At 40.7% G+C, this 26,357-nt stretch overlaps 1 protein-coding gene across 2 annotated transcripts in view; it reads left to right on the forward strand.

Annotated features, from left to right (window-relative positions):
• The window catches only part of LOC117762247 (receptor-type tyrosine-protein phosphatase gamma-like), a 372,407-nt gene that overhangs the window by 279,546 nt on the left and 66,504 nt on the right, over positions 1-26,357 (forward strand). For both annotated transcript variants that reach the window (XM_034586785.1, XM_034586786.1), the window contains exons 6-7: positions 9,551-9,617; positions 19,818-19,975. In XM_034586785.1, the coding sequence (XP_034442676.1) occupies positions 9,551-9,617; positions 19,818-19,975 (225 nt within the window). The remainder of the gene's footprint in view (positions 1-9,550; positions 9,618-19,817; positions 19,976-26,357) is intronic.

The raw sequence follows: 26,357 nt of genomic DNA on the forward strand, positions 1-26,357 counted from the left end.
TTGAGAAAATGGAAATGAAAAGAAAAACCTATGGAAGTAAAGTTAGTAAGACAAATGAACCTCCATACAAACCTGTTGGCAATTTATATCTGCACACATGATTTGTTTCAAATTCAGTTAACTTCTTAAGTTTGTTGGACTTGTTTTCTCAGAACAGTTAAATTAAGTCAGTCAGTTTGATGTTTTCAGAACTCATTATACAACTTTGAACTAATTATTAAACCAAACTTCTGTTAACTGCCATTTTTAGGGCAAGGCTTATGATTTTAACTTAACATTGACCATACATATGAGTGTGTGAGAGTGCTAATCAGGTGAATGCAAATATTCTTCTTTACATGTTGAAACATGTCTGCTCACACTGATTGAAAATACCCTCAGTGACCTCTCATGATAAAGTCCAGTACAACCACAACTAAAGCAGCTCTGTAATTATGATTTTTTTTAACAAAGCAGTTGGGGGGGTAATCCTTGTCTGTTTACATGAGCCTGTCTTACTCAAATAATTGTGAACACGGAGAGTGCCCTGCTTGTCTTGATTTCTTTCTCTCTTAAGTGTTTCTCCATCCATTAGGAATCCTTTCCCTCCTCTGCTATCAGTGTGTATCTGCAGCAACTGAATACTTGCTTCTGTGTCATCTATTAATTAAATCATCATACTCGGGTTACAGGGCAAATTGGCCCCATCTTCTCGACTGAGCTTGGTTATCACGCTTTTATGACCAACCATTGCTTTGCAGCACAGCCTCTGACTGAAATAGTTGACTGTTGTAAACATCGATCATTGCCCTTTTATTTGCTTATTTACAGCGCGGCCTGCCCCTGATGTTTACCTCACTGTCAGCTAGAAGCAGAAACATGTGAAACCAAGGCCCAGCTGGGATGTAATTCACATGGAACATCCACTCTACTTTTTTACCATTTGTCCCTTTAGTTAAGAATCCTGCTGAGTCGTTTCACATGATTTTGAAGCATCTGTACCTCATTTAATATTTTAGAGTGAGAGGAAGGAGAAGGCAGGAGAACAAACAAAGAGAATGAAGGAAAATATTTTTGTGTATTGAGAAAAAGAACCTACAATAGCAAAGAGCAGGATTGGAGAAAATGGAAAGTGGAGTAGAAAAGGGAGGGGAAAGCCTTCATGAGGAATGGTACAAGACAAAGTAGTTGTGAGCCCTTATGGCTTTAACATAGAGACGCACAGTTGCAATGAACTGCATGTGAAATCATGAAAGCTGAGATTATTACAGTGAAGGGGCTTGTATTTCAAATTAACAAAGCCTGTTTCCTTAAGTTACTGAGGTGAATGTTGACCCTAAGAGAACGGATTTTCTCACTACGTCAAGTATCGGCTAGTTTAATTCGTTTCTTCTAAATGGCCATGGGTATTTTTCAACACAAAATTAGGAAATTATTTAAACTAGACTTGGCTGTATTGTAGATTTGATCTGGTGCAGGTGTGGAGGAGGGTTGCGCAGTATCACTGAATAACAGCAGTGAGAAAGAGCATTTTAAACTCTGATAGCTCAAGCGTGATTGGCTCAAGGCAAGCGTGTCAGTCAGTGATTGGATAAAAAGAGTATGAGCTGGTGGAGCCTAGGTGTAGCAGAAACTGTGTATGTGACTTAGGAGACATCCACAAGGAGACCGTCTCCCTGACTGAACCTTCACTTAGCTTCATTAGCCTACTCCCAATGATGGTAATTACAAAGTATAAGCCAATCTGCTAAACCACCATCATCTCATTGTTCCCAACACGAGGAGTCCTCAGGCTCTACAGTTATGTAGCCAAACACAATGCATTACTTATGACACATCACTCCGTCTGAAGAATCAACTCTCAGTATCTCAAAAACCAATCAGGGATTCCTCGATGCTAATTTTGAAATTTAATCATTTTTTTTATGGGACACAAAGACAGGCATTGTAACAGCATTATGTTTATATGTGCAACTGTATAGTGGTTTAAGGAATACACAGGCTTGTAGTGTTGGCCTGTTTGTATGTCCTCTTGCCTGGCACTGCCAGACCCATTCCCATCTGCAAATGTTTTTACCTATGGCCAATTTTAATTTTTAATTTTAATGCTGTAATGCAAAGTATGTCATTGCAGAGTAGAACTGTAACTAATCAGAACAACAAAATATAAGCTAACGTGTAGACTAACTCTTTATATAAAGATGGATGACACAACTGCTCCCCAAAAATGAAGCCCAAGCGTCTCAATCGCCACCTGGTGCTGTATAGGTCCAAAATGGACTCCTTCATGTTAGGTGGTGGGACGGGCTCCATTGAAAAGTCAAAGTAGCCTATACGTCAAATAAACTTTACTCAAATATGTTTTCATTTTCAGTAATTATTATCACACTAATGTATGTTCAAGTGTTATTTTTTCCACTAAATCTTATTTTAATTAGTTATTTGATATTATAAAATGTCATTTCATTTGTACAGCCCATATTCACAAATCCCAATTTGTCTCATAACAAGGTGTGACATCCTCTGTCCTTAACCTTCAACAAGAGTTAGGAAAAACCACGCCAAAAAAAAACATGTTTTGACGGGACCTAGCTACCGCAGCTCCATCCTGCAATCGCCACTGTGTAGGGTCTGGCTCCATCTTTGTATACATTCTGTTAGACTAACATGCATTTGTTTGTTCTGTGATGCCCTGGCCACTGGCTGAGTAAGCAGTGTCCGTGCACTGCGGAATGGCTTGCCTTTCATTTTGGCACCCATGTTTAACAGATTAGAGCGTCCACACTGCCTGCGTAAACAGCGCTGCTCCTCTGGAAAATAGAGTTCTTGCATATTTTATCTGCAGAATAGACAGTAAAAAATTGTCTTTCACCACAGTTTGAATGCATATCTGCTGAATATGTCAAAACATAAATGTTTACAACTCTTTCTGTACCTGTTTAAAAGGAATGGAACATGGTTTGTATTTATGTAGCACTTCTATAGTCTTGACGACCACTCAAAGCACTTTACATTACAGTTTGCCATTCACCCATTCACACACACACAGTGAATCTATTAGAAGCACATTTTTTCTATGAGGGGCCATTCAGGGTTCAGCATCTTGCCCAAGGACACTTCGGCATGCAGATGGGGAAGAGTGGGATCGAACTGCCGCCCTTCTGGTTGGAGGACGACCGCTCTACCTCTCAGCCATAGGCGCCCTTGCATTTCTCATTACTGAATCCATTCATTTGTTTGAACAAAGTTTTTATCGTTATTGCAGGATCAGAAGTTGTACAACTTCATACCGTAGAGTCCTGACATGTAGTAGCATATATAGCCATGCTTTTATTAAAGGAAATACAGTGATCATATCTGAATCCTCACATTGCAGCTCCTCTGCAGACAAGCTGCACAAACGCTGCCTGTATGAACAACAGACAACCGCGACACACAGATTAGAGGTCATGTCTCATTTTTGTCGACATCCAAAAATGACACAAACCCCAGAATTAAAAAGTGTATATCTTAATAAAAATGTCCAAAAGATCAGTTGGCTTTTTGTCAAGTTCTGAATTATTTTACGAGGTCTAAATCCAAGAGGTAGTGAACAGCAAAAATAATGTGTTTGTCTAGTATTTATCCCCATCTCCCAGCGCCCACTGATACATTTGTCACTGATAGTAACTCCACTCCAATGTGTCTTGTTTGAAAGAACCATCACATCTATTATGCCATTGATTCATCAGCGGTTAGTCCGGCCAGTGCCAAGGGGAGGAAATGAGTCTCTCTATGACACAGAAGGAGGTGAAGCAAGTCAAGAGAGAGAGGATACATTGTGAGGGATCTTGGATGGATGACAGTGGAAGAAAGCGTTGGGCGATGAGAGAGAAAAATGGTGGAGGAGAGAAATATGAGGACATGTCACATTGTACAGTGTTTTTTTTCCTGATTTGTCACTGCGCTGCTCTGTCCCTGGAGAGAAAGAGGGAGCCTGAGCTGTGGGAACGGATGAAGAGAAAGAACGAAAGATGCAGGATTTAAAGAGGGAGAAAGGCATAGATAGAGAGAGAGTAGGACATTGTGAAGTGAGGCCTGGTGGCTCAGGATCTCGGGGGACGAGCCTGTGGGCTTTCAGAGACAAACATTAATAATGAAACGCTAATTCCCTCTGTCCTCCTTTCTTTCTCTCCTCCTCCCTGTCTGTCATTTTCTCTGTGTCTCCATGGTCGCCTTTATTTCTCTTAATCTCTTTTCATTCTCACACACACACACACACACACACACACACACACACACACACACACACACACACACACACACACACACACACACACACTTTTTTCCTCACCCAATTTCTGTCTTGCCTTGAACCAAAAACAAGCTCCTTATTTCACTTCCAGTTAGGAACTTCTGCTAAGTTGAAACTGTGTCTAACATTGCTGCAACTAAGTTTAGGCTAATTAATTATTCCGTGTTTTGCCTGTACAAGCCCATGTTGTCAATGGGGGGGATCCCACAGAGACAATGGAATACCTCCTTGTTACACAGTCCTGCAGCTTAAGCCATGTGTCACTGTTTAGATTCTTCCTACCGTTTTGGCCACCAGCCCTTGGTGTCATAGTTACCGCAGGCTGCCTCAGACAAAGAGTATATTTCCATATGATCCTAGTTTTGGTGATGTCACTTATCATCATGGTAATGCACAAGGCATTTTACAAGCTAGTCATGGATTGGCAAGAATGCATCTGAAGGAAGAGCGCAGCAAACTGACTTCAGTGTCCCTGCATCTCCTTCTAACAGCGTAGTTAAGAAGGCAGTAACCTACAGATGATCTTTTCCTGGGTCTAACTTTGTTGCGGTCCCTGTAGAGTTTGCTGCATCACTTCCCTTGACCTGGGATGCACCACAGTTGTTGACAAGTCTGCCAACTCTGCTGAACTAATTTGCATATTTCCATATGATTAAGTTGCAAACCGGCTTAAGATAACCCCTTATTATTATCTGATAAGGCATCCAGGCACATATTGTATGTTTGAAAAAGGGTTTTTTTCATTACTTTACTTATTTCATTCCTGTTTGTGTGTTAGTAGGATTACACAACAACTACTCAATTCATTTCTTGAAACTGAAGGGTAAGATATTGAATAAAATCTAAATAAAGGGGAGGATCAAGGATTTTTATCATTACCTTTTTTCTACATTGCGAGATAGAGGTTTTTTGTTTGACATTTTCTCTATTTTCCCAAATGAAATTCATGGATCTTGATGAAAAACATCAGGCATATTTAGAGAACTAATATCTATGAGTCCATACAATCTGGTGCTACTTGAATGTAGGGGGACTGTTGGACCTTGGCGGAGGTATGCACTTGAACACAAATGATTCTGCATCCAAACACGTGCAAGTAACATACTGCGAAAATACGCTTTGTGTTTGGTGTGAACACAACATAACACAAACTCAGCTTATTAACTGCATCGGGCTCAGGTCAGGGTTTGCACACAAAAAACTGAATACCTGTTGGGTTCGGGTTGTGCTCAGTTAGTTTTCTTTCAGGATCGTTCAGACAGAAAAGTGTGGCCTGAGCTGCACCGTCTCTAAAATTCACAGAGACAGTAGATCCTCAAACTATCCAACGTTTTAATGATCTTTTAACACAAAATCCTCATCATCCTCGTCGGCCAACTCTCCTCTTGTAAGACTTCCTTTGTGATGTGACTCTGCAGCTGTGCGGAGCGAACACTTTCACTTCATAACTGCAGTGTCAGATTAACAGCTTGGCCGCACTGGAATGCGTGAGCAGTGCGTGGGCGTTGCAGGAAGTCGTATTATTGAGAACTAGTAACGTGAGCACTACTTCTGTTATGAAGGCGATAGGAGGCCTACTCTCGTTTACGTTTGGATAACACATGTTGCTCTCACCCAAAAAGAGCTGTTGCCCAATTAAGGACGCAGTGCACCTCTACCTGAACATCCACACATGACAGTGAGCAGCAGGAACAGTTTGGAATTAAAGCATGTGTATGTCACATGATCATTCACCACCCTTGTTAGTAAACACATGGGTGTTTTTTTTTTATATAATTCCTACTCAAGGTAATTGGATGAAATTGTTGGACAAATCATCCACAGAAATGGCTTGCTTTACAATAGGATGTTTTCATGTGGTTGATGAAAGCCCAGAACAGGCTGTGTTTTATTCTATGTGCTTTGGCTGCGGTCCAGGCAGGCAGGCAGTGTGAGGACAAATCCCAATAATCCTTCTCACCAAACTTGAAAATGAAATCCTATCCAACAAGTGTAGTTTATCAGAGTCCAAATGGACTTTGCGTGTGTGTTTGTTAAACCCCCAGGTGAAGTGCGTGTGTCCAAATCCAGGACACGCGAGGTCGAGGAGAGTCAGGCGAGGGAGGGGTGGGATGGCAGTCTTGGCAGTCTCTCTGTTGTTCATGCAACACGTTGGATATGGATGCTGGTAGTGGCTCTGCCTGAGTTTGGGTTTGCTTGTGTTCTACACAACACGGCTCTCTGTTGCTCTCTAAGGCATATTTACACTTTTGGCTAAAAGTGAAAAACTGATATTTCACCTAAAAGGTTAAAAAAAAATGAAAGCTGCATTGTAATTAAAGGAAATCTATTTATTACCTGACAATGGTAAAGTCTCTCCCTCTTTTCCACCCACCTCTCCTCTCCTCCCCATTTGTCCTTGACCTTCTATGTAAAGTGCCTTGAGATAATGTATGTAATGATTTGGCCCTATACAAATAAAATTGAATTTAATTGAATGTGACAATGATGATTATTATTAGTAGTAATTGTTGTTGTATCTGTACGTAGTCACTAGTGGTAGCAGTATAGTAACAATAGTATAGTTGGAGTGATGTTGAATATATATGTCAAAATAAAAGTAGCTAATAGTAGTTTTTTTGAAGCGGGTATAGTCACGGTGGTAGCAGGGTTAGTAGTTTAAGCAGCAGTCAGTGTATTAGAGCAGCAGTAATGACTAATACTTCAGAAAGACAACACTTGTTAAAACAGGTGCTTTCTTTTTGTTTCTGTCTGCACAGCGTATTGCAGGTGGTCCTACTGCCCCTCAGAAGAATAGGCTGTTCCTGTTTTTAGTGAAACAGGTTTTTCTTTATTGATCCCATGATTGACTCTTGCCTGTCCAGTCAACATGACTTGTTTATTGTTACAATGAACACAGAAAAAGAACAACAAATATAACAGCATAACTAACAATTTCATTGTGTGGTGAGCCACAGCTGTAGAGATATAGCTGTATGTTGGGACTCACATTAAATTACACACAAAGGACACAGTTACTTTAGTTCACATGGTTTATGATCTGCAGCATATGATGAGCAATTTAAACCAGAGAAATCAAATGATTGTATGCAGAAGTAGATAAAAGACAAAATACATACAAAAGAAAAAGAGGCTACAGCAGTAAAGACTGTTTCTCTGACTCATATTTTATTAACACAACTGCTGAGGAGTCAGCCAGCATCGCCCCCTGCTGTTTTAACATTTATACCAGTATGTGAGTATAATGGGCGTGAATATAATGTGTTTATTTCAAAGCATTGAAAATGTCCCTTTTTAAAACGTTAAACATGGTTCCTGTTAATAATCCAGACCTCACTGCTGACGTTTGTACGCAGACTCGTGTTACTTCCATATTAATATCTTTTCTTTGGAAAATGCATCAACACTGCTATGGATACACCACTCTCATTTTAGTTTGAAAAACAGAGCTGTTTGGACACAATGACATAGATGCTTGCTGATTGGGTCTTTTTAGTGACCGTGTAGCATATGCTGATTCGTCTGGAAGAAAACAAGGCTCGGCTACCAGTGTATAACACAACATGGATAATCAATTACAAGTGTTGCTGACCCTGTTGTCTTTGCTTAAAGCTGGTGTGCAGTTAAATTCTGCATTTTGCAATGATTAAACTGCTTACAGGCATGGAGACAAGCTTTTGTTTGAGCAGTGCCAGTTCACCGGCATGCGCATGTCTTCTTGTTTACGGTGGCAACTGCACACCTGTGTACAGGAGCAGTCACGTGATATGTGATTAGTGATGGGGATTAAAACTGATAAGGAGCCAAAACGCTTATGTGGACAGACACAATTTTCTTTTCAAATGAAAAAAGCTTTGAGTTCCCAATGAAATGTGTTGATAGCAAAACGGCAATAGTGGGAGCAAATTGCAAACTGAAAATCGGATGCAATTGCGGATACAAAATCACTACAGGAAACATGGAAATTGACTACACTTTTTTTTATTGTTAGTGTTTAACATGTAAAAGGCAAAAATACTGCGCCCTGCTGTCTGTACAAACAGTCCATCTTGCTTGTCACCCTACAATATGTGTAATAACAGTAATTCTCTGGCACTTTAACAGTCATTCAAACATTTTCCAGGTTTTCCAAGAAAATGTCTCTTCCATGCATTTGAATTCAAACTATTGTCATGTGAAATGTGTAATGCATGTCCATGAAAGTAGTCCACCTATTTGTAACCTGATGGACTTGTCACATCACACACACTTCAAAACAGTTTTTTGTGCATTTTAAACAAATATGTAACCAAAGAGGGCTCTGATCAGACTGACTGGTCAGTCATATTTGAAGGCACTTGTGTTTAGCCTTTTTGTGTGCTTGTTTTTTTTTTATTGATTTCCAGCTTCCATGACAACAATGATGCTCTAATTGAAGACAATGAAAATGCATGTGTTACTATGACATCGCTCCCTCTTTGAGTTCCCATGGAGAGGGCCTGGTTGATTGCTGCTGATTGTTTCTCCCAATTACGCTGCACTTGGTTTCTCAGGATCTCTGCTGTGCTTTTTGACTGTTTTCCTCCACCCATGTCACATCTCTCTTTCTCTTTCTCGAGCATGAATCTGTTATTTTCTCTCTCTTTCCACAGGTGAATTAAAACACACAATGTAGGCGACTTTACTATGATTATGAATAGATGTGGGCATTATACTGTATATGCCCAGATAAGTGGACTATTTATTCCTGCAGGGAACTGAGTCACTGCAACAGCAACAGCAGGTATAAACTGAATTGAGGTAAACAACCATTGGCCCGTAATGTGATTACTTTTTTTTATTGTCCATGGTTTTTATTTATCTTTTCGAGTCTTGATTGTTTGGACATTCCCCCATTCACACAAACATTCATAAAGTGCAGCTTTGAGCAGCACTTCCTCTTTACAGATCAATCACAATCTTTCAGCCCAGCCGTCAGGAGCAATTTAGGGTTCAGTGTCTGGCCCAAGGACACTTTGGTGTGCAAAATAGAGGAGCCAGCTGGGATTGAACCACGAACACTTTGGTTAGGGGTGACCCACACCTCCTCGTGAGCCACAGCCACCTACATGTCAGTGGCTCGTTGGTTGTCCTACAGGGGGTTTGATGGACCGGGATACCAGTTTGGTCTCTCAGCTGGACTGAGAGCCTGTACTGACTAAGATAATATGGTTAATCTGTATACAGTGATGTTGTCTTTTAATAAAGCTTAATGTGATGATCACTGTATTTTACAGCAGATCTTTTTGTGTTCCTCAGGTTGGAGGGAATGACAATCCTGCTGTCGACCCCATAATCCATGGCCTGAAGGGCGTGGTCCATCATGGTGAGTGCCAGTGCCCAGTCACACAGGGAATAGATAAATACATTTTAAGATGTTTAAGATGTTGTTATTCTTCTCCTGCCCACATATTTACAGAAGGGTTAGATTTTAGCCCTGATGAACATTTACCGTCCATTAAATTCTGACATCAAGCTCTGACATCAGAAATCAGCACAATTACACTATATTTTCTCCATAATTCACTCTAATTAATCAAAGTACCATTTACATCCATATGACACATCTGTATCCAGAAAAGGGAACATTTCAATTTAAAGAAGGCTCCTGCAAAGAAATCAAATCAAGCAGCTGGGATTTGGTCCAATGACCTCTGTTATTTCTTATTATGTGAAACTATCAGACATGATAGAAAAATGCAATGTTTTCACGAGTCAAATATATAATGGTCAAAACTTTAAAAAAAATAAGACGACAGTGGGTAATAACATTTATGTTACTACCCTCATGACTGTATATTTTTTAAAGACATCTTCTGGTTAAACACCAGTTACACTACTTTCAGACAGGCAGTGAACTCTGAACAATCTCCGGACATTCTCCAAAGGGGTTGTATGTGAGAATGCAAATGTGCGAGTGAGAGCCCTCGGACTTTCTCCTTCAAGCCCCCAAGTAAAAACTCTTCATAATTTCCAGATGTGAGGCCAAAGTAGGAGATCTTCACCCTGAGCAAGTGGACATGCCCTCAACTGTAGTGGCCCGGGTTCGAATCCGACCTGCGGCCCTTTGCTGCACGTCTCCCCCACACTCTGTATACATGTAGAAGACACTGACAGAGATGATGTGCTGTAAACTAAAACATGTGTTCTCTGCAGCGGAAATAATTAGTTACATCCTGCCTCACCTGAAAACTCCAGAGACTTCTGTGGTGCTGTGAATGCGTCTGAGCAGAGAATCTCCTGCTGCGTTACTCATAAGTGAAAAGCAAACTTCGGACAAAGTCGAATAGTCAAAGTTCATGTTTTAAAAACAGCGTTAATAAGGGACACAGGCTGTCCCACCTCCATTGTGATCAGACCCACCATTAGTGACAGAACAGGTTTATACAGAACATCAACCTGCTGGTCTTGACTGGTGACCATTGCAACAGGAAATATGAGGGCCAAGTGTATGGAGCAACATGGGCAGTGCTTTGGAGGAAGTGAATCTGCAGTTTCACTTATATATGGAGAGAGGACTGATGTGTGTTATTTTCACTAACAAACTTACTAGTTGAGGCAGTAATGTGGGTTTGATGCTCTCTACACGACATTGAAAGACGCAGAGAAAAGTCATGTGAGTGGAATAATAAGCTGATGTATTTTATTTTATCTCATTTCAATTGGAGGGTACTCCAGCTTTGTTTCCACTCCTCATCAAAAAGTATCATCCTTTTGCATCATTCAGTGCCTCACATACAGTATTTTCTTACAATAAATCAGGACTTCTGGGATGATTCCGTGCTTTTTTTCTTCCCATAACAAATTAAAGGGTTTTGCATGTTTTTGTTAGCACTGTCTGCCCTGAGTTAAAAACAGTTGTCTCATGCACACAGCCCCGAAGTTCATCCCTGTCATGATCAAAACATTTATCCTAAAGCGATGTGCTGTACTCCCCCCCTCCACACACCCACCCACCCACCCAAAGGGCCCCACTTGCATTGCATCTACAGAACGGCTTCAGAGTGAATTTTGAGAGCTTCAGCATACACAAATAAAACTTTGATTAAACCCCACCGCATGATACATGTACTCTATCTCCTGCTCAGCTGTCTTGGAAAAACTCCTCTGCCTCCATAATTCATCTGCACAAAGACCACTCAAGTTCAATCAAGGCCACACTCCCATCTCTCCCACAGGGAGGGTAGTTGGTTAATTTTCTCTGTCTCCACCAGTGCTACTCTACAGAGCAGCGGGTGGTTAAATTGTTCACAGCACTCTCTTCTCTTGTTGCTGGGCTTGTCTGGCGGACATGCACCACAGGCCTGACTCTGCTGCTTTTGTACCTCGTGTCTTGTTGCATTTTACATGAAACTTCGCTGGAACAAATGACCTCTGACTAGCTAGCCAGCTAGTGGCTCCATGCCATCCCTGTGAAATCAGTCCGGTATAAAGAAGCCGAGCCTGATTTACATAGAGAGCTCATGAAAGGCTTCGGCAGTGAAGAGAGGAGCCCATTGTCTAAGCCGGGTTTGCAGGGGCTTTGGAGGCAGATGCAAAGACTTATAATGATGTGGTGGAATGATGGATAAGACGAGAGGCGGTAGCGAGGAGGAGGACAAGCAAAGCATAGCTCTCTCATGCTATTCATTTTAATCTTGGTTGTAGTGAACTCTGACATACAGATATGTCATCATCGCTACTGCAGAGATCATCATTACTGTCATTTCAAAAACATATCTGGAATAGTGTTAGACAAAAGAGAAGGAGAAGATAAAATATCTCCCAGAGTGTGTAACACATAAGGTCTAAAAGAAATGGCATTTCTTTTAGGCATTTCCTGAGTTGGCAGAACAAATAATGAACTGAATACTCTCAATAAAAACATGTTCTAAGTCTCTAAATGATAAACTGAGGTAAATACCCATAGTTACCACATGACCATAGGTTGTAGGAAGACAAGAAAGCAAAAATATCATCGACGTTGCTGCCATATTACACTGGGGTCCTCATTTGGAGCCAGTGTGCACAGAGTGATCATTGAGTGGAGCCATGGTATAGGGGTGTCGCCCACACACCTACCTGACCAATTTATCAATCTAGTCTATTTTAGCTGTCAATCATGATGTCTCATCCCATTTTTGCATCATCAAATAACTAATTATACTAAACTTATGTTAAACATAAGCACTTAAACATACATCGGTGTGATAAACACTACCAACAAAGACATTTTGGGTTACAACCAATACATTTTTGATTAAGTTAAATAGCACCTTATTGTTATTAGCATACTTATTATCCATAGCAGCATTAGATAACTGTGAGATGATGTGATACTTGCAGAAAATCTCACTGAATATCCCAAACATTAAACATTAATGTTGATGCCACATTTTCACCACAGTCTGGCCTGCAGCTGTTTTGATGCGAAAGGAAAAGAAATACAGAAGGAAGTTAGTTCACCTCGTTCTTTAAGAGGAGGATGAAGTGTCTCAGACAGAGTGAGGACACATTTTTTAGGAGAGTTTTTCCGTCTCAGTCAAGCTTATCCAAAACAGCCGGCCTTTCAGCTCAGCTGGAAATGAGGTGCTGCTAAGAAGCACTTCACTTCACCAGAAAGTGAGAAGGAGAGATGTGCTGACCGAAAGAAAGCTTGTAAATAAATAACTCGAACAACCTTCATGCAAGTCCAGAATCATGGTCTTAAACACAAGGCATATACCATGACGCCCAAACTGCTGAAATATCCACTAAAATAAAAATCCATATATAGCCTTTCAATAAAGATCTTCCTAAGCACAGTTTGAGGAGAAAATAAGGACAGACAAATAGATAGATAATATATGTTCTCCAAATTTCTGGAAATCCTTCTGAGTAGAGGATGAAAGAGAAGATTAACATGTGAGCACTTTGCAATGGAGCCACATCAGATTGGATGTGAAACAGAGCGTTTTGTAATTAAACCCTCATCGGTAATGAATGGTAGACATATTTGTGCAGACGAAGGGAGGAAGAGGAAAATGAAAACAGAATTTCTCTTCTTTAAATTCCTATACTGGCACCATAGGGTCAACACAGTACTTCAAATCAAGGGGGAAACACCATGAGCCATGTACGCCCTTTAAAAATTAATTGCCAATCAGGGTCACAGAGTGCCAAGTCAGCGGAGACTACGTGCAGTGAGTAAGATAGTGAATTAATGGACTTGTAATTTGTGCCTGCGAGGAGGAAGGGCTTCATTTCAGCACTGTGACACGAGAGCAGCAAGAGCACTGACACTTGAGTAGATAAACAGAGCAAATGACACAGTGATGTCACAGAGGGCTGTGCAAATATACAGCTATATGCAGCATTTAAACAAAGGCAACTCACTCTCCATCTGTCTTTGCTCTGAACTGTACAGGACAAACAGTGTTACAGTAAACTCGGCATAGTCATCTCCAGCTCACCGGACTGTCAGTCACAGAATATCACGATTTCTTATTATGGCAGATGAAGTCTTTGTCTTCTCATCTCAGGTCCGGGGTGAAATGTGCTGCCGATGACCGAAATCAAACATGTATTTGTTAATATCGCATAGATCTTGGTGTGTCCTTTAGAAACATAGTAAAGAATTTACAGTGTGACGCCAACAAGACCATCAGCCAATCATGGCTCAGAAGGGCTTATGCAACCCAAGTTAAGATGGTGTGGCTGTGTTTCTGTCATTTTACATAATTTTTCTACCGGACAAGATAACATAGATTGCAGTAATAACAGACACAAAACAACCTGGAAAGCCCCCCATTGCATTAAAAGAAGACTCAATTTGAATATTTAAGCAACAGAATGAAACTGCACATAAAATTAAAAGCAATGGTTTGTGTCTGTCAGAAATATGTAAGCGTATAGAGCACATTTATATTGGTGGAGAGAAGGAGCACAGGGTGTGTGGAAAAGATCTTCACACTGGAGAAATGAGAGAGAGAAAGAAATCAGGTCAGAGAGTCAACTCATGCACAAAATGTGACACCAAGCTGCAGGGAGGGATAGATCCCCCACATGATCAATACAATGACACCAGGTTCTTGCTTTAATTATCTGTTTAGTGATTGATTCAAATAGGATTCTCCATTCCAGAATAATCCACTGAGTAAAAGAGTCATAGCAACGAAAAGTGAAGTGAACATCACAGCACTTAACTTGTATATATGCCAAATGTCACCTTATATGGAATAGGGACTATTGTTTTGTTACATATCTACTGTGGGAGTACATTTTAAATATTTAGAAATCTTTGTATGTATGGTCATAAGTGACATCTGGGACACATCACCTGAGATTGAGATCACGATGGACACAAATGTGATAAAAAAAAAGATCCAATGTGAGCAGAGTCCTCTCAACGTCTTGTTCCCACATGTTGTCCTGCTTCAGTGTTGGAGTATTACAGTGTTGAATTACATCAGCCTTTAAGATTAGCATCATAAAAGGCAGTCTGCTGGAGGAAGTGGAAATGTCATAAGCAGTTTTCAGACATGACCTGCGGCTGCGGGTAAAATCCGGACAATTGACTACGAAGTTTACCCGCGGTTTGCTTTTCACACATGACAACACAGCGGGAGGTTTTGCTGCACAGACGTGTTCACAAAAGCATCAAATCCTCCACGTTATTATGTTTTCTTTCATTTTTGTGTCTGACGCATGTTAGAAGCGTCATCAACTCGCTAGGGGTGAATCCAGCGGGGAACCCCTGCTGTGTTCTCACATTGATTCTCCTGGATTTCCACATACTTTATACAAGGAGATCAGGTGGATAAAGTCCATAGAAACTGTGGAGCATCTCACTCGGACATTTGTGTTCACACAGGCACCTCCTCCTCCGGAGAAATCTGCGGAGTCCAGTGCATGTCTGAAAGCAGCTGTGAGGTGTTTCATGGTAATCATTTGAGCTTGCAAAGCAGTCTGCAGTCTGAGTAGACTTCCTTGGATTATTGGAATGTAACTGCCCACCAGGCACACACTACAAAGTATCATTAGAAATATCATCTATGCCCACAATCCAATCAAATTAATTCAGACATCAGTTTCAAAGGATTTAGAATAGAAAACACAATTAAAGGAAAACTTAAAAACATGAGATGAAATCCTAATAAATCCACACAATAAATCTCAACATTTACCATCTGTTGATAAGACTGCAGAGGGAGTCATTTGCCCCATGTTTAGCAGTAAAAACACTAATCACTGCAAAATGCTAAGTTCTCATTCATGCATAAAATGCCAACTCATTTTGTGTGCAAATGAAGCAATCTAACTGCAGTGCAAATAAATGAGTTTCTGCTTCTTTTATTTTTGAAAGTACCACTGCTAAGATGTCAGCTTTTTCCTAAAAGTCATGTGTCACAGACCCTCTAAGACTCTTTCTATACCCACTGTTGCTATGCTGCAGCACTGTCCAGGAGTTCAGAAATTAAGGAAACAGCAGTTATGTATTTACTCTTTTGTCATAGATGCTTAAGGATGCTCATGTAAACCAAAAGGCAAATAAACATCCACGTCATTCTGATTCTGATTGGCTGCTAAGAGGGTCTGGAAATGAACCATTTTGAGTCATGCATGAAAACGTTATTCTCTCACACCTACATCAGGTCAAATAAGAAAACGATCTGTTTCAATAAAAGCTGTCAGTGTATGTAAATGTGGTGTAGAACTCAGTGTTCACTCAGAGGCCATCTGTGACAGTTGGCAGCTCAGAATGGAAGAGTTCACACTAGTGACAGAGAAACAGGAATCATTCATTTATAGACTGTATACTCCCCATTAGTGAAGCCAAACATCTCCTTCCCCCCTGGTGGCAGTACAGGACATAAACCCCACCTCCTCCATGATACTGAATGTGACATGGACCAACGAAGTACAAGTCCAAGTACACTTCATGTGATCTCAAATGAGCGAATGCAATGACAACACCAAAGAGATGAAGTGTTTTCTTTTGCCTCATTCGGTGATGGGTCCTACCTGTGTCTTTTAAGGGTTAAATTGAAGGCTGTAATTCGGAGGTGTTTAGGGTCACTTCTTGCTAAGAACATCATCACTGATGAAGTGTTATTGTAGTAGGACAGATTGCTCCCTTTTAGTGCTACCTTTTACAACTCTAACAAAATGGAAATGTGTTGTTCTTTTGTTGCTCCCTTCATTTCCTTCAATTATAACTTAATACTTACATCACAAAATGGAATGGCTCATTATCGTTATCTACTCACCACTATGCCGATGGAGGGGTGGGTGAAGTGTTTGATTCCACTAAACACTTTTGGAGTTTCAGTGGTAAACAGCGCTGCAACCAAGTCCAATAGAATTGAAGTAACTGGTGACTATCGGCATAGTGGTGAGTAGATAATGAGTGAATTTTCATTTTTGGGTGAACTATCCCTTTAAGATATAAAAGCTGTTTCTAGATCAGTACTTACTTTAAGTTTGAAGTAGAATAACTTGGGAGACATTTTCCTCTCTCAATGTACTTTTAGTTGAATAATTTAACTCTAACCTGAACCCTGAGTGGGTAATGAGATAATTCTCACATGAATCGGTCCATAACAAGTTTGCATTTCAGAAGGCAGTGACTTTGTGAGATTGACCAAAAGTGGCACTGAACATCTAAAACCGAAGAAATCTTCCAAAGACTGAATGAAAGTTCACCTGCAGATATCAAGTCATGTGCACCTCTTTCTCTTTAGGTTTTGTCACAACAGCTTTCGAACTTTTGCACCAAACTGAACCAAGACAACACAGCTATGGCACAATTTTAGATCAATACTGGCACCAGATACAGTCACGCAAACCCAGAGTCCTTGGATGCCTCCCAAAATGTGACTTTGTGCTAAGCGTGTGTGGTTTTCCCTAGCTGGGGAATGAAATATTAAGTCCTTACAGGGGACACTAAGGGACGATTAAATGAATGGACAGCTGTTCTGACGCCTCGCCGGAGGCTGAGAGCTTAAAATACTTGCAGTGTGATAACAGCCTCATGCTGCTCCAACCAATGTAAGACTTTCTTGGGCCCTTCTGCATCGTCGCTGCTGCTACAACCACTTATGCTAGTGGGAGAAAAACAGGAGTCACAAACCAACACTGTCATACAATCTGTTCGGCCACACCAAAACGTCATCCTCTTTCATGCTCCGTTTGCGTGCATGTGTCATATGCAAGTATACAAGACCGAGACATTCTTTTGCCTCACACACAGACATTTACTGAGCTATGTGCTGGGAGCGAGATGTGCCAAAGAGTGTGTTCAGTACTTGAGAGGGCTAATTCAGATGTATAAATCTTGAAGAGGGTCTGTGTCATCATTTTCCATTTCCTGAGTACACTCCACCGACCCCCACTCCCTCTCTATCATCACCACCACCCACCCCCCCAGTCTCCTCTCGTCCTCCCTCCCCAGCTCACTCTGTCGCACGGATTCGATGGAGCTGAAAATACTTCCCTGAACTTGGCATTGGGGAAGGCAGCAGGAGACAGGCCTTGTCAGTGGAGGGTGAAAAGGAAGAGAAAGAAGGGTTAGGGGGGATCTATATGTCACTGATAAAGAGAGTGCATCTTCCTCTCCGCCCGTCGCCATCCCTGTCAAGTGACCCGCCCTGCTGCACTCATCTGCCCCACGTCATACACACTCACACACCCTCTCACCCTTTATTTCCATTCCTGTCACTCTCCTTCCTTACATGTCGCCTTGGCTGTTGGTTTCTTATTTTAGAGATAACACAAGTGGTTACATCAGAAGAAGAATACTAATACTGGATGGCCTTATTGTTTTGCATGAGGAAATATTGTGTGGCTGTTTCACACTCCCCACTATTTAACAATGCTAGGTTATTGCTTGTAGGTCAGTGGTTTACATAAATACAAAAACATTGTTTGTTATTTGCCAAATTCATGTGGAATAGATCTATATCTATATATCATTTTTTGGTGTTCATCTAAATCTCTTTTCTCTTCCTTTTAAATGGTTTCAACTGTTGACTGCAAACTGATGACTCATCCTGCACTCAGGGACGTTCTCATTTTGCGTCAAATGAAAATGTTTTGGATCCCAGCTTGAAAGTACAAAACTCCAAAAATGATTTGATCGTGCTTGTCATCTTCCTCCGTTTCATCCTGGTCCAATTCATCAGCTAAATCCGCAGGCATGAGCGAAGGTGGTGACAAAAACGGAGAGCAGGCTGTCATCATAACTTTCCACGAACTCAACCCAAGACGCCCTGAGACAAAATTGTAAATTGTAAAGTTTCAGCTTTATTAAAAACATGACTCAAGTTATCTCATTAACACAGTGTCGACAGTCAGCCTGTTTCCCTCTTTTCATTGGTCCTTGAGAGTCTAGTGGTAGCACATGACACCCATGGAAACAGATGATTATCTCATTCACAGAGAAACTGACTGCATTTGAAAACGTCCAGACTTGTAGCATAATGCGACAGCTCAGGTCAGGTAACACAACACTAAAGCTACTTTCAGACATGCTCTGAGCTGTGGATAATCTTCTGATATTCTCCGGAGGTGCTGTATGTGAGGTTGCAGATGTCCAAGTGGGAGCCTCTGGACTGTCTCTGGAGTTTTACCTGCCAGGCCTTTGGGAAAAACTCAACAGAATTAGCCCATATGAGAAAACAGATCCTCCGCAGGATTGTTGATATCAAACATGCATAAAATGAAATCAACAAAAGGAATATAAATATCTCATGTTGAAAAAGCGGAGCCCATACACATCCCAGACACAGACTAAGACATCAAGAGAGCTTTTGGTAATAAGAGCCAATGCTGGTGTTGTAAACTAAAACATGTGAGGTCCATAGTATAATTAATGTGTTATGTCCTGCCTCTGCCTGCTGAGCCTCCCCTCACCTGAACACTGGAGATTTCTGTGTTGTTGTGAACATGTCTGAGCCGAGGATCTCATGCTGCGTTGTTCATGTGTGAAAGGCAAACTGGACCCAATTCTGTGGACATCTTCCCGAGTTCATGTCTGAAAACGGCCTTATACATAATTTTGCTCCACATCTTGCTATTGTCCACCATGAATACAAAAATAATTCACATTGCCATCTCCTCTGAGGTCAGTGGGAACTAAATGACACAGCCACGGATAAAACTATTGTACTGTTTAATCAATGCCTGTCTTTGTTGGATCCACATCGTTCTCCCTCTAAAAGAATCATTTAGAGAGTAAACAGAGTGTCTGGCTTGAAGCCTCAGTTGTGTTTCAAATCACTGGTGATTTCTGTTTGGAGCAAACATTGTTAGTGAATCATTCCGTTGTGTCAACATTTGTGCTTGGAGATGTGATGTTGTAGGTGTCCAGTGCCATTATGTGTGTCAATAGGGGGACATTGAACAGGGCAGGCACAATGCAAATGCAATCAATAGCATCAACCTTAAGGCCGTGAAACAGTAGCACTTGGGTCTGCTCCAGAAACTCATAGTTTACAGTGAAACACAAAGTGCTGTGTAGATCATGTTGTATTGATCTGAACATTGTGTCCTGTCCACTCTCATGCAGAGAAAGAGACGTTCCTGGAGCCGTTTGTGCTGAAGGACCTGCTGCCGTCCGCACTGGGAAGTTACTATCGCTACACCGGCTCTTTGACCACTCCGCCCTGCAGTAAGGTGGTGGAGTGGATCATTTTCAGTAGACCTATCTACGTCTCATACAAACAGGTAAGACACAAATATAACGCACCAAACAGGTGGAGATTACATGTGTGGGTTGTTTTGGTGGAAAAGCTTGGAAGTCAAGAATGGTATCCGAAGATCACAAGTAAAAAAACTAAATCATGTTGGGATCTAAGTTTATAATTCTGAAATAGCAATTATTTAAACTGTGATCAGAAATTAAATATGTTATATTATTCCAGGATAACAGCCTCTTCAATATTAGAATGTCTAGGAGAAGTCACTGCAGCTAATTGCTCTAAGTATGAAACACATAATTTGTCTTCTAAATAAAATGGGCCTTTGAGTTCATATCCTTTTCTAGTGTTTACTACAGCCCATGAACTTTCCCTCCACACGTTTTTAGCCATATGACTTGAGGTCTGTCTTCTCCCTGAGCCCTGTGGTATTTTGAGGATGTGTGGTGTACCATTGGGTTCAGACTTTGTTCTTACACCATGAACTGCATGAGTGTTCTTTTGAAAGAGGACGGAGTCAAATACTTTCAGGCATCATTATACAGGTATGTCTTTTACCTGCACAGACTGCAAAAAAACATAGACTTAGCTTGGAACTCATAGGTTTCTGAAAGGATGTTTGTTTTTTGAGCACATATCGGTCATTTGTGGTGCTTCATCTTAAGGTACTTGTATCCTGTTCTCTTGGTCCTTACAACAACCTGGACTTCCTGATTTGTGGAAATACTAGTGCAGTGTGTGTTCTCAACCTGACTGGGCTCTTTGCTTGACTTGTGACTGGTGATGTTGATTGGAGCTTACTTTCTGAAACTGTTTAAGTGAGCTATGATCAGTGTTATTTTTTACACAAATTTTATAGAATGTGTTTTTCTTTCACATCTCATATATACTCATTTATATGATTTACTTGATGATATTTTCTTATACATTGCATGTCGGCTATTTCACAGGTCTGTTAAGCAATCGACACTCAGACCCAAGTTCACAACTTTTCTAAATAAAAGCTCTATAATCCTTACTATAAAGCATTGCAGCAACAAAACCAACTTGTTTCTTTTCTATTAAGATGTACGAATACCCATATATATTATATAATTCATATAATGTTGGACAAGTGCAAATCTCGGCAGTGTTTGTTTCGGTCTTTCAGTTTATTGAGAGTCTAAACAGATCTGACAGTTGCCCCTGTTTACTTTTCATGTGATGACCCAGAGTCACTGGCAGGATGACAGGGCTGTGTGCACATTCTGCCAGCTGACATCAGGCTGCTGTCCTCTCCTGTCCATCACTGCACCTTAACGTTGTGTTTAACTTCTACTCTGTACACATCCATACAGATATTGCAGGTTTTGTTCAGGATGTAGCAGCAGCAGGTGGTCTATTGACTATTGTCTGGTATTTTCTAATGATAAAACAACAACTTTGCTCTAATTATATCATAATTGTTCAATCTATTGAGACTTTGGCAAAATGTATGCATATAGGTTGATGAATTTGTGTCTATAGGCAGGTTGTACAGTGTCTACAGAGTTACTCTAGCTAGTTCAGTAGCATAATGATATGAAGAGTAAAACTCTTTTCTGTGGAATTATGTTAAAGTAGATAGTGTGAAACTAAAATAACATCCCACGTTTAAACTCTTACAGGTCATCTGAAATAAGTTACATATATACTTTAAATCAGAACTTACATTTTTTGTTGCGAGCTCATAATCCACACACTCATACATGGTTATGCATGGACTGCCCCAATTCTTTCCTGTTCTGTTGCTCTCTCTCTCTCTCTCTCTCTCTCTCTCTCTCTCTCTCTCTCTCTCTCTCTCTCTCTCTCGCTCTCTCTCTCTCTCTCGCTCTCTCTCTCTCTCACACACATGTCAACGAAAACAGTGAAAAACAGGGATAAGAGTCATCATTACCAGGAAAGCAGCTCCAGTGTGTTCAGTATTTATTAATAAGGGTCTGTGGGAAAAGGTTTTTTTCCCCCCATCTTTCTTCCCCAGTTCAAAGAACATTTGGCAGACTCGTCCCCTAATGAGACCATACGAGTTGCTCAAGAGCAGCAGTGGAGCAAACTAAATGTGGATGAAATATTGGCTTCTCTGCCTTGAAGTTAGGAGAACAGGTCAGTGTAAAGCCAGCAGTGAGGGGACATTACAAAGACGGAGGAGATTGAGGAAGATTGATACGGAGGGAGGTAGAGGCAGGAAGCCAAAGAGATGGTGATGCTCTTTAACCAAACTTCTTTAACTGGCAAAGAATACAAAAACAATCACAAACACATCCCGGCGTCCTGAAGGGATATCTTAAAATCACATATTTGGTCTGAACAACAGTTGAAAACCCAATGATTATCAATTTGATATGAAAAAGAGAAGGTGCATATCTTCACATCAGAGAAGATACCACCAGTTTCATCATCTTCTGTCATGATTTTAGTGTCACAACAAATAAGATCAAATTGGACTGAAGCTATTTGGTTTCAATCTGCACAGAAGCTGCAGTATTGGTTGGCTGCCAAGAGCAGTTAACCTTTTTACTCATTTATTAAAGAAATGTGAATTTAAGAGTTGGATCTCATCCATACTTGTATTTTTTGTGGATGCACTGCAGCCAGGTTGCTAACAAAATGTTGTTGGTAGATGTCATCATTCTTAATCCAAATCAAAATGTTTATTTAATAACATTGGATAGATTGATTCTTAACCCAGGTGAAAAAGCGAGGAGAGCATTAGACCAGTTTGAATCAGTGAAGAATTCAAAGGTGTAGGCTGTAATTCAGAGTTCCGCTCAGCACAGTCTAAACCTACACCTCCTCAACTGCTTCCCCTCCTCCAGCCGAACAGCAGAGGAAATTAACATAAACATTTTTTTTGAGTATGTGCTACTTTCTGGCTGCTGAGAATAATACATCTATGCATGTAAGCAGTGTCTCTGTTGAGTGTCTGCACTTTGTTTTGTTCATTTGAATAACCTTTATGTCTGCTCCCAGCTCAAGTGCTTGAGCTCAGGCCCACACAAGCACCAATGACATTGGTATAAGTCATCTTAAGGATAACCAACAGTTCAAACTTTCTGAATTCATATGCTGTTTTTTTGGATTGGCTGTGAAGCACCCTCCATCCCCTCCGAAAAAGAACTACATACAAACAGGAATGTTAGACGACACACATTTATACAGTCTTTATTGGTTGGACTTTTCTTGTTGTAATTGAATCCCACAAACATTGGTGACATGTGGCCTGTAAAACTTCCTGCAGGTTAACTTTGAAACTTTCTGCTGAAGACAAGCTCCTGAATGCATCTTTCAATTCAGATCAATTCAATTTTATTTGTATAGCACCAAATCACAACAAACATTATCTGAAGGCACTTGACAAAGGATCTGTGGACAGATCTTGAATCCTTCATGAGCCTGCAGTCCTTTGATGGACCCGGCTTAGTGGGTCAGGTCCTGCCCCTGAATTGGGACAGGAATTGTGGTGTTTTGCTTTGTCGTTGCTCATCACATGACCACAGGTGTAAAGGTCAGGAATTCTGGGTTAGCCAAAAGTACAAAAAAGAGAGCATATCCTATCCTCTGAACTATATCCTAACTTCAGCACCTGAAGCTGCTATAACCAATATTTCAGAATAACAATTAATGAAATGACAATGTGAAAAATGGTAAATGGTCTGTTTTTATATAGAGCTTTTCTCAAGGTGCTTTACATTACAGTTTTTTTGTCATTTACCCATTCACACACATTAATACAGTGCATTTATGGGCAGCAATTTAATTTTTTACGAGGGGCAATGTGGGGTTCAGGACACTTTAGGCAAGGAGATGATAAAGACTGGGATTGAACCATTGGTTATACTGGTTAGAGGACGACCCCTCAGCCACAGCTGCCCAAAACCCCAGTAAACTCCACAGATACATTGGAAGCTATATTTTACCACAAAAGCTCTGCCATGATAAATACTTACATGTCATTCGAAGTCTACCATTTAAACCCATTATATAGTTTTAATCTAATTTCAACATCAGCACGTCTCATTTGTTAAAGGCAAAGTATACAAAAAACAATACTTCAAAGTCAATAGATAGGAAATTATGCAATAACCAGCAGAATATTAAAATGGGAAAATTAATCAAATAAGAGTCAACAAAAAAGCAAGTGACAGTGACATCATTCATCCTTCCTGTTCTTTGGCTGCTGATTTCGAAACCATTTGTCAATCCGCCTAAACAACAGCCTCTTTTGAAGTCCTTTGTTTTCTCCCCTTCTTTTGTTGCTGTCCAACTCTCCTGAGAACACATCATGGAGAAAGATAAAAGACAGAGGTTGGAAGGAGAATTAACATTGATGGTGACTGTAGTTATTGTCTATGTCTGCCTCTCTGTGTTTGATTTCTCTCTCTCCTCTCTTTGTGAGCCTTTTGTTTTGGATGCTAGTTGAAGTAGGTCAGCAGGAGAGACAGCAGTTGCTTTGGGCCTGCTTTTAAAGTGGATCGATGCTCAGGTTCTTGCACAACAGCTCACCTTAAATGCCTTCCTTTCAAACAGACATGTAGACATGCCACGCTTGTATTTGTCCACCTGGCGTAAGGGTATGTGTGTGTGTGGGAGAGAGGGAAGCTGCGTTTCAGATGTTATCAACCTTAGATGGCTTTTGCTATGTTGGTCTCACATCGCAGTTACTCGAAATATTAGCTGCGAGGAGGGAATTGCTGGTGAGTTCTGTCTCTGTGCAGCAATTCCAAGTGGGGTATGTGGGGTTTTCTTTATGGTTTCCCACCTGGCTAAGGCAGCCTGTGCGTAGATTCAAATTGTATTGTTAGCTTGTAAAAAGCTCTTCAAGAATCACTGATGTGGTGACATGCTCAAAAATCCAACCAACGCAAGATTGTTTGCTTGGCCTGTATTTATGCTCTGTACTTCAGAATTAGTCCTTTTCATCAGTAAGTCCTCCTCAAACACTTCTACAAATACCACAATATCTTGACAACCAAAGATGTTTTTGAACAACAAATCACCAAATAAGTGTTATTTAAATAAAAAGGGCAAGTATGGAGTCTACATATAAATATTTTTGGCAGGGTTTTCAACCATCCCCACCTGTCTGCAGGGATTCTGATTCTGCCCACAGCAATGACGTATGAATCTTTCTGTCTGGGCCAAGCCACTGTGACATCAGCACATAAAATATGTATCTGAGGAAATGCAAACAGTTACTCTTTTCTTCATTTACAAGTTATAGACTGAGAACAAGTCTTATTTACTGCCTCGAAAAGTAAAACAAAATAAATAATGAAAAGCTTTAGCTTGAGGCAGTGGAAACTCAGTGGAAACTCATTGACAGAAAAACATTGTGGATTCTGTCCCCGTTTTCTCTGATAGAGGATGTTGTTCCCCATAGCAACAGATACACGCTGCCTATAATCTGCCTATAGTGCCACAGGAATATTGCTCTGCTGTGACTGAGACTTTGTGCTCTGATAGTATAGTGATTTCAGCTCAGGTTTGCAGGATGTGGAGGTTTGAGATACATAATGGCCTGGTATGGGGCTGCACTGTGATGTGTGCACCAGTACTGTCCGAAGCTGATCCAGGAGCTGAAGAAGGGCTGAAGGCTCTAAACCTCATGCACTACTGCAGTCCACTGTGAGTGGAGTAACACACACACACACACAAATTATGTCTGTCGCAAGTCAAGAATTACCGTTCATTACATGCAATCAAACTTTACAAATTTCACAGAAAATATGCTCTTGATCTTACACATGTAGAGGAACTGAGGATTTTCACACTTCAACAAGCGGGTTTTGCAAACCTTTTAGAAAATCACACTAGTCCAGTTCTTTTAATACACCCATGCTTCTGCTGCTTTGGAACTGCAGGAATTTAGGCCCAGGAACCAAACTGCACTGGATCTAGATCAACTGATTCCACCTTAAATTAAAAGAAACAACAAATGCTTACAAAGGCATGCTCATGAATTCAATCAGGAGAGACTTGATTCATAATTTAACGATGTTTATTTGACAAATGCACAGAAGCAAAGTGAATGTTTACAGTCTTTGGCATTTTAGACCCCTGTGAGATGTCATCAGGATTAGAAGGGGGTGGAGCAGAGCATTGAACAGGAATACCCCCCGGGGTCTAGACACTGGTGGTGGTTCATCAGTCAATCGATTGTTTTGGATGGCCCATATTCGTGAGAATTGTCCTATTGGACTTCGCCAATTGTGACATCCTCTGCCCTTAACCCTCAACAAGAGTAAGGAAAAACTACAAAACCTTTTTGACAGGAAAAACGTAGAAACCTCAGGAAGAGCCGCATGCGAGGGATCCCTCTTCCAGGACGGACAGAAGTGCAATGGATGCCACGAGTAATAGGTATATTGTCAGGCAGTCTTGTTGATTTTTTA

This window comes from Hippoglossus hippoglossus, chromosome 5 (assembly GCF_009819705.1).
Source record: "Hippoglossus hippoglossus isolate fHipHip1 chromosome 5, fHipHip1.pri, whole genome shotgun sequence".
Taxonomy (NCBI): Eukaryota; Metazoa; Chordata; class Actinopteri; order Pleuronectiformes; family Pleuronectidae; genus Hippoglossus; species Hippoglossus hippoglossus.